The sequence below is a fragment of the Alligator sinensis genome, unplaced genomic scaffold (genome assembly GCF_000455745.1).
Source record: "Alligator sinensis unplaced genomic scaffold, ASM45574v1 scaffold37_1, whole genome shotgun sequence".
Taxonomy (NCBI): domain Eukaryota; kingdom Metazoa; phylum Chordata; order Crocodylia; family Alligatoridae; genus Alligator; species Alligator sinensis.
This window is the reverse complement of record NW_005841955.1, coordinates 2,030,946-2,040,648: the sequence shown is the minus strand read 5'-3', so window position 1 is coordinate 2,040,648 and position 9,703 is coordinate 2,030,946. Positions and strand designations below refer to the sequence as shown.

The following is a 9,703-nucleotide window of genomic DNA, read 5'->3' as shown; positions in this document are numbered from 1 at the left end:
TCCGATCACCTTTCAGAAGTTTACCAAGTATTTCATAGCCATCAGTTGTGATATTTCCAACTTCTTTGATTGGTCTCTCCATTGTTTCACTGCAGTCAACGTAAATCTTAACACTTGTTGAGGTTACAACAATGTGAACCTGTCCAAATAAAGTTATTTAAAATTTATTTAGACACATAACCAATAATATGTGAGTACATTAGAGCTTACATAATGCTTTCCTATGTAATATTGATTCCATTTGCTTTCCAATAACCTACCTCTACTATTAACAAGGAAAAAGTGCTAATTTCAAGGAAGTGAGGCATTTAACAGCTTCCTTAAAGAAGTTGAAAATTTGGAAAGATAAATGCAAGCACAACCAACAAGTAAAAAATAGAATTTAATGTAAAGTTGTAGAATTATAAGCTATTTACCTAAAATTTAAAAGCCTGCATGGAAAATAATTAAGATAGAAAGGAGAAGGTAACATAAAAGAACTAGGAGAACAAGTGGAGGGAAAGCCCTTCTTGTCCTGGGACCACAAAAAGTTTATGAGTTTGCAACTGCCTCCTGGCTAATAGAGTAGGTCTATCATTCACACCGTACATGGTCTTAGATTCATGAATCCTGGGTTCATCTGCCACACATAACTCAACCAGCATGTTAAATACATAAGAAGCCAGTGGGAAAAGAAAAGACTAGCCAGAAAAAACAAAACAACCGGATACATACCCAAGAGGAGAATTTGGCTTAAGAAGGAAGAAATAATGTGTCAAAATATGGGAAACAGGGAAGAAAAAAGTCAAAGATTTAGGAAATTAGGGATGAAGAAAAATAGAAGGTAGAGAAGGACATCCAAAAGAAAAAAAAAAAAGAAAAGAAAAGAAAGAAAGGAGGCAAGAGCAAAGAAAACAAGGTCACAGAGAAAGAAGAATGATATCTGTTAGGAATATAAAAGAGAATGAAAGATGATATTCAGGCAAAACACACAGTACATATGGTGATTTATCCTGCCGTGACTGCACAGGATTAAGCACAAGAGCATGTACGACTAAAACAAAAGGAAAACCTATTGTTCACTCAAAACAGGCAAAGGACTTAAGTAGGTTGTTTCTGTTATGTTAATGAAAGTTATATATTTCCTACGGATTCATGAAACAAAACTCAGAACTTCAGGAATTTCCATGAAAGAAAAGTTCCACTGTATTTTGTGAGTCGATATGCAGCTGGTTAAAAAACATCAAGCTCTCACAACACATATTCAAAAGTTTTATAAGAAAATTGCTCCTGTCACATCTCTCCAGCATTTTAAATCAAAGAATATTAATTTAAAATCCCTCAAGTCATTAAGGAATAGGCACATAGATATAAAAATGAAAAATAAACATTTTAAAAGCAGATTAGCTATTAAACTTTACACTTGTAGGCAGAAGCAAAAGGTACAGCACATTCATAGCATTTGATGAAGTAGGCTGTGGCCTAAAAGCTCATCCCTCTCTGAATGAGTTAATTTATCAAGGTGCAGAAAGAAGTGACAATTTTCACCTGATCTAGCCACAGAAAGCAGCTTATAACTGTGACCAGACACAAGTGCATGGCTGCAAGCAGCTTAAAAATGGCAGATTGGGTGAAAATCTGACCCCTCATTTTATACGGTATCAGGTAAAGATTAAGAAAAAGTAGCAACTTTTGTAACTTTTGTCTACACAGCTCCCAGCCTGCTGCTGTTTTCAGAATAGGAAGGAGGAAAGGGAACTGAGGGAGTTCAGTCTTGGGGCTTTTCAGCCCTCCCTGGAGGGTGTAGCTGATGTATTGCACCCTCCTGAGGTGTGGGGAGAATCCAATTCTCCCACCCACCCTTCAGCACCAGCTGGGGAGCCCCAAGAACAAGCACTCCCTGTTGTCTTTCCCCGCTCCAATTCTGAAAACAGAGAACACTGGCAGAGAGCCCTGGCCATTGCTCTGGGAACCTGGCTGCAGGCTCCCAGTGTTAGATTTCTCTCCCTCTAGGACCAACAGTGAACTTCTGTTTGGTTTAGGGTAATGCTGTAACTCAGGCCACTTCGCAAAAATCATTCTGAGTTACAGCTGGCAGTAGCACTTCTGTCTGCACCTCTGTAAGATGTCAACCCACTCTGCCTTCTGCCTAACTTCAAACTAACATGGCTAAGTACCTCTCTCTTTAGACTTTTATTTATCTGCCAAAATCTTTTGGGGTTCTCGTATCCCTCAACTTGCATCCCCCATAAACTTGTGGAAATTGATAGCATCCCTAACAACTAAGACTGAGGAGGAACAGCACCTGCTCTATTTTAGGCGTTTATAATAAATTTGATAGTATCAGGAATAAAACAATTGAATGCTTGAATTCAATTCTTGGCAGGTAAAAAAAAATCAGTTCACCTTAAAGAAAAGTTAGTATTTTTTTTCTGTCCAACCTCCAAAATACCAAGTGTTCTAAATCTTGATACAAGCAGTAACTTTGGACTAGATACGGCAAAGAGTGGGACAAGAGAAAAGAGAACACAACTTCTGGGAATAAAGAAAGAAGTAAAACAAAGGCACACATGGGTGAGTTTTTAGGAATATATTCTATTTTATTTTTTTGCTTCAATTTCATTGAATCTTGTATTTTACTATAACCAACTGGTTCTCAAAGCACAAGGATTGTATGCCCTGGGCATTCTCTGAAGTTTCGCCTGTTTGCATATTTTTAAATAGACAGAGATTTAGGTTCAATATTCTGTATTGGCATTAGGTGAAAAGGACAGAATTTTTGCATTGTCCCAAAGTGCCCTGTTATCACAGCACAATACTGCATAAGAAATATCAGTATCTGATGTCTATTTTTAAAGTTTAGCATAAAGTTGAAAGAAACTGAGATTCCCTTGAATGTTTTGAGTCAGCAAGTGACTACAGTTTCCTGAAATTTTCCCTAAACATTAAATGGATTTACTTTATGAAATTGCATTCAAGACTTTCAAAAACTGTCCTCAATTTTTTTGTCATCTCAAGTTCAGTTGATTTTACAATGTAATACTTGGTGTAGTGTGAGGGTTTTTTTATTAATGTACTGATGCTGTCTGTTAGCCAACTACTAAAAAATAAGAATAAGGGTGTAATCAAGCATGTCCACAATATGTTTTGGGTTTACCAATTCCTGGCAAAAAGAGATCTGGATGGAGACAAACCTCCCAGAAGAAGAAATTGTAGGCATTATGACAAACTGTAAACCAACTGTCATTTATAGCTGATAATAATGCTAAACTCTTTACAAAGATGACTGCTATATTCAGCTTAATCCCATCTTCAAATGTACTTTTCTAATACTAAGGGATATCAAAATCATGCAAGTATTTCTATTGGAATGTCATATAGTATAGCAATAAGGTAATGGCATTCAAAGCTTGTCTTCATAACAAATACATCACATTATTACCTCAACCCCCCCGACCCCCGCTCCGCACCCCAACCCCTTTTAATTTTTATAAAATAAAGTATTGATGAGAGATGGGTCCAAATTAGATCTAAATGCCAAAATACTTTGGGAAAGGTCCAGATCAATATCCATAGTCCAAGCTCTAGCCAAACTGGGGAAAATCTCCACAAATGTATCTTCAATTTCACAGTGGAAATTTAAGAAGGACTCACACAGGCCCTTATGAGCCCTCTTCAGCCCCTTACTGGTTTAGATCTGAGCCTGGCTTTCATGGTTCAGATACATCTCTAATTAAGATGTTTATCTAACGCTGCTGGTAAATAAAACACATGTGCATTCATTTGTCTGGTTTCTTTTTAACATCTTCTGCTTGAATAGCAACATTATTTCCAATTTCTAACAAACTAATGTAAAACATCATTTCTGAGTAAGTTCAGGTGCCAGATGGCATCAAAGACCAAAAGAAAATGTGATTTGCAGTAGCCTCTCTCGCAGTGGACCTTTCTAAAACAGTATTCCCTGACTTGGTGATCTACAGCTAAATGAACCGTGTCAATAAACTATGCATACCATTGTCCTATTTTAAAAAAAGGCAAGTAATAGGAAAGATAGCAATACATTACAAAGTTTCCTACAGTCAACTGTTTGAACATTGCAATCTAAAAGAAAGTCTAGAATGGTAACAGGAATGGACAGTAAAGAAGGTCATTCTCTTCAAAAGGTCCAGATGTAATTTTAATGGTTGTATAAAGGAGTCAACATTTTTCCTAAGGGACTAGCCAGATTCAACAGCTTTCACCATAGCTATGCTACGCAAAGCCTTCAAGTATGCCAAAGTAAATTCCCCAAGACAGTTAGGTGTAGGATAATTGCTTTTTACCAAACAAGTCTGTAGGTCATTGAAATGCCACAAATGCCACAAAAATGTTTGCTATTTAGAATCATTTGATCATATTTTAAAGATCATATTTGATCATATTTTAAAGCAAACATAAAAAGAACTAAAGTTCCTCAGAAAAGTGTTAGTCTTGTATTTCTTTCATTTTGCTGAAAATATTGGTATTCTTCATTAAAAGTAATCAGCCTCTCCAACATTTGAGAAATTCTCAGTTCATGCACTGAGGGAATCCCTTTACCAGGAATCTGATTCATGTAGCAATAAGGTTGGAGGGACTCTAGGGACCAGATAGATTCAGATGTTAGTTACACTGGTGTAAAATCCAGAATCTCTCCAAAGTCAAAATTACTCCAGATTTACACTGGTGTAGTGCATGATCTCAGAATCTTGCTGAGTCTGTTTTGAAAGTGGTAGAATTGGAATCATTCCACTGCAGTAGAGTAGGTACACATTCAAACTTCCCCTGAGCAACAAGGGCCAGTCTAGTAGTCAACAAATCATGGATATGTACCTAACTATATATTTTGCATATTGCTACTGCTCCAAATTGATCAATGGGCAAGAAGATAGCTGCATTTCTATAATGATGGAAGAAACAAAACACTAGATTCTAATTTTTGCCTTAACTTTATTTTTCTTCAACTAATTGCTTGTTTTCTTTCCAACAGCTTATATGTATAAGATACCCTTTATGACAAGTGGTAGAAACTCTGTTAAACCCTACCATATGCATAGAAAGGTGCTAAGAAAATTATGAGTCTGACTAGCAATGACTGTGGTAATAGTCACTGCTCCTCTAAAGAAAGCTCAGTGCTTCAGGTAAGGAACTTTGAGATAGTTTGCAGTCCTCAAGTGGGGAAGGCTTAAACACAAAATTGCTAAATGCAATTCTGCCTTTTAACTTTGCTTGTTGGTTATAAATATAAAATCGCTTTTATACCACAAAACTATCTTTTCTACATTTTACTGAAAGTTTTCGTACACTTTTGTAAAAGGACACATTTTCTTAAAGTTCATGTATCCTATTGAGCTGTCAAACAAAGACAGACTAAGGGCCAAATGCCAAGGATAAAACAGAGGCCATTCTATGCAGCTGTGATCCAACCTGCCTACTGATAGCTGGCACTAAGTCGAAGCAGTAAACATTCTTGATTAAGATAATAAGTTAATTAAAACTGAAAAAACCATCCAAGATGATTTAAAAGAAATTTTTGGTTTCATCCTTTGCTTGTTAAATTATACAGAGCAGAAGTTTAGATAGCAGCCACTTGTGTTTTAATTAGGCGTGAAGATCATGCATCACTGTACTTAAATACTGGCCTCACAAGGAGACTGGAGGCCCAATCCTTTCTCTCAGCTTGCTATTTTTAATGGCAGTAGTAGAAGACCCAGCACCAAGCCAGTAGAAGTAACCTGATTTCAGTATCAGCAAAGGAATGTTGGCACAAACTAGCAATCTAGGAGAGTACATTATAAAGAAAACAAATGGTCTATTACAACCACATGCGGTGGCCAGAAGTTAAACAGAAGGGAGATAAAGGAAAACAGGGAGACATGTATTTCAGCTGACTGAAAATGCTGGAATTCTAACTAACATTCATATTATTCATATCCTATATCTAAATGCCTAAAACAGCAGAGAGAAATCTTTAGACATATATATATGTAAATACTCTGGGACAAATTCCTTCAAATGTTCTTTGGTCAGAGGCAGGCATGGCTCATAGAACCGAGCTACCTGAATTAAGTCCCTGAAATGCATATATGAAATTTATTTACAAAAAATTACACAATTATGTGCTAACCTAAAAGTTAAGCCCCTCTCACTAGTTATTTTTGTTTGGAGAATTCTGAAATATTTGCATTAATTCTACAAACTGAATTTTCTTTAACTCAATTTTACTTTATATGACCTTTCTATTCAGACAAAGCAGATACCTAACAAACAACCAGCAGTGCCATTCGCTATTTAGGCATCCTACATAGATACTAAATAAAATCATAAAAATACTACTACTCAGCATTTACATGGCAGTTTCAGTTGTGGGTTTCAGAAGGCTTTGCAAAACTGCTTTCAGATGGGAACAATAAGAGAGTAAAACTGGCCCAAAGGAATTGGTGCAAGGTTGCACAATAAGTCAGCTTCAGCCAAGAGAACAGAACTTAAGCCTCCTGACCCTCTTACAGTCTTCTTCAACCAAAAAAACCCCTTATCTCGTTCATTTAGATGAGTCTAAATCTTACTGAAAGCTGACATTCTCCAAACAGTTATTCGTCCTAAGAAAAAATGGCTCTTGTCCCCTTGGATCTGAGTACAGGTAGAAAACTTTTTTTTAGCAACAATATTATACTCATGATGAGAACTGAAGGTGCTGTTGGAGGAGGTGATAGTCTCATACAATCCATGATTCCAATACAAGAACACATATTCACAAATAGACTTTATCCTCCACTATGTGATTTCTCCTAACAGTTCTCTCTTCTACAGTTAAGCTATATTTATGCTAAACTTTAAGTTATAGTTCTGCTAAAATTTATCTTAAATGATTCTTATACCTATACACATCCATGCTTTTATTTCTTCTGCTGCTCTTTTAAATTTCTTATGCTCCTCCCAGTCTTTTCTTATTGTAGTCTCCCTTTCATCTTCTTAGTTTCATATTTTCTTTCTCATTATCTGATATGATTGAACAGTCTTTGATCTGTTTTTCAACTAGGCCCCACCTCTGAAAAATCCTTTCTAATACTAGGCCCAATCTAACTGCCTCTGAAGTCAATTGGAGCTTTAAGAATATACTATTTCAGAGATCTTGACTCATACCTTTTATAAATCACTGTGTAAATGTATAGTGCTGATCAAACTATAGGTAGGACAGATCCAACAGTTTTTGTTTGCTTATCTGTTATTTAAGAGCAACACTTTACAAGACAATATTCATGATATTTTAAAACATTACCTTGTGGAAGCTTCCATAAAAGATTTTCTTTACTTCATCATTATCAAAAGTTACTGTCTGAACTTCTCCTCTTGCATCCTTGTTAAAGAATGACAGTACCTTGCTGGAAGCTGAATAATTATAATGAACAAATTTAATTTTAGATACAGACATGGTACAAGTCAAACACAAAAAAAATCACCATCTTAGGCAGAGCTATGTAAACACTGTACAGTTCTACTAAATGCATTATCAATTGTATCAATTCATGCAAAGCAGTTTCATATTTCCACTTATAAACTTTCTGTTCAGTAAGTATAATTATCCTTACGATCAAGAACCACTCCAACTTGCGGTTTGTAATCTCTGTCTGTAATCTGCCAAATTGCAAATGGCTCATTGGGGGTTTCCGGAAGAAGACGGAATAACAGTATGATAGTGTAAGCCTGTGGCAATCCCTCTGGGTGAAGTTCCCTGTTAAGAGGACATAAGGGTATATTTTTCTCATCAAATATGCATGAGAAAAATGAAAAGATCTCCATCATTTTCACTTTTTTAAAACCAAGACATACCAGAAGTTGAAAAACCTACACTGATTAACAAAGCTCAGCATCTTTAAATAAAGGAAAAATCCCTAAGCAAACAGAATTCGCATTATGAGTTATGACTTTAAGTAACAGTCTGCATTAGAGTAGAGATGGGTAGGAATGATGCAGGGCCAGCAATAGTAAGTGTCAGCCAGCTGAGTCCGCCAGACTGTAACTGAGGGACTCCAAGGGAGTGCATTTTGGTGCCTGAGCTTGGTTGCATTTATAGGCTGTAGTGTAGGCAACTATCATGCTGATTCAGCTGATGGCCACTGCAGAATAAAGGTGGGTCACGGCCTTCGTCTGGGCCAGCCAGTTTCATGTTGAGAAATTAGGCACTGTGAGTACAAGGACTCAACTGTGGCTGATCCACCCACAGAGGAATAATGAGAGAGGGAGAGGTTCTACACACACTGTGAAGAATTTGGGGTACCTTTCCCTAGTTGTGATCTCTCTAGTTGTGTTATATTCCTGTCCACTCACTTTACTGGACACCAATGTGGCAGAAAGCCAAAAATAAATATAAGTATTTTAAAGGACACCTAGACAGCCTGTAGCTGAAAAACCTTTGGCATAAAAAGGAAGCAGCAGGGTGGATATGAGAGGTTGTATAAGAAAGAAAGATGAGTTTTTCTTCCATTTAGCCCATATGGCTTCATTTTATAGTGTCAAAGTTCTGCTACTGGCTGAGAGCCAGTGAGTTAAAACAAAGATAGTAGGGAAACTTCCACGAATTTGAGACAAAGTGACAAAACATTACATTTTGTGCCACACAGAAAAAATGCACTCAGCAATATGTAGTTGCCCTACGAAGGATGAGGATGATGAAGTGAATATAACTCTAATAATAAAAATTAACTAAGATATGAGTGCAGCTGTTCTACTCTGACTAGGAAATACAATTGCCTGAATACAACAGTTTTAACAGAGTTTACTTTTCTAGCTTTACACAACATAGAATCATAGGGAAGTAGGACTGGAAGGGACCTCAAAAGGTAATCTACTTCAGCCTCCTGCTCAAGGCAGGATCATCCCCAACTAAACCATCCCAGCCAAGCATCTGTCTAACCTGCTCTTGAAAACTTTCAGGAATACAGATTCCACAAATTCTCTAGGCAGCCTATTCCATTGTTTAACCACCCTGACAATCAGAAAGTTCCTTCTAATCTCCAATCTAAATTTTCTCTGCTTCAGTTTGAGTCCATTGTTCCTAGTCCTGTCTCCTACAGCCACAGCAAAATGCTCAACTCCATCCTCTCAAGCCCATCTTCATCCTCTTCACAACAGATATGGGTCCAGAATGACTTTGGGGCACAGCAAACTAACCCTTCCCGCCCCCCACCACTTTAATGGCGTTGCTGTTTGCATAAGTTTGCAAAGTCAGAGGCATATTGTGTGTTAATTCCAGCTCCTGTAGCAAATTTGGAGGCGTAATGCGCCTTCAATGACTTTGGGGTGAAGCAAATAACTTTGGGGCACAGCAAACTAAACCCACCCCCTCACCCACCCAGCTCAGGGACTGCTCAGCCTGCCGGCAGCTCACTCTCCCCTCTCTGCCGCCCTCCGGCAGGTAAGGACACAGGGGTTTACTTCGCCCTAACTTGAAGCAGTGTTTTTAAAAAAGCACCACTTCAATTTAGGGCAAATTAAACCCCCGTATCATCTATAAATGCCCAACGAGAACAACATGTATAATTGTGGAACCTATTTCTTGGAGTATCCTCTTGCAGGTGTTAATAACATTAGCCATAAATTTTATTAATCCTCTCCCATCCTCTTGTCCTATATACGAACTCTTCTAGGAAAACAGTTTAAACAGATAACTTACCGTGCTGGCTGGGTGATAAAGGCATTTTTATGG

General features: G+C 37.4%; 1 protein-coding gene across 1 annotated transcript in view; it reads right to left on the bottom strand.

Moving 5' to 3' along the window:
• The window catches only part of COL12A1 (collagen type XII alpha 1 chain), a 139,049-nt gene that overhangs the window by 36,575 nt on the left and 92,771 nt on the right, over window positions 1-9,703 (bottom strand). Inside the window, exons 49-52 of the mRNA XM_025200085.1 lie at window positions 9,671-9,703; window positions 7,587-7,729; window positions 7,277-7,386; window positions 1-139 (exon numbers count right to left, since the gene is read on the bottom strand). The exon at window positions 1-139 is cut by the window's left edge and continues 6 nt beyond it; the exon at window positions 9,671-9,703 is cut by the window's right edge and continues 112 nt beyond it. Of these exons, the coding sequence (XP_025055870.1) occupies window positions 1-139; window positions 7,277-7,386; window positions 7,587-7,729; window positions 9,671-9,703 (425 nt within the window). The remainder of the gene's footprint in view (window positions 140-7,276; window positions 7,387-7,586; window positions 7,730-9,670) is intronic.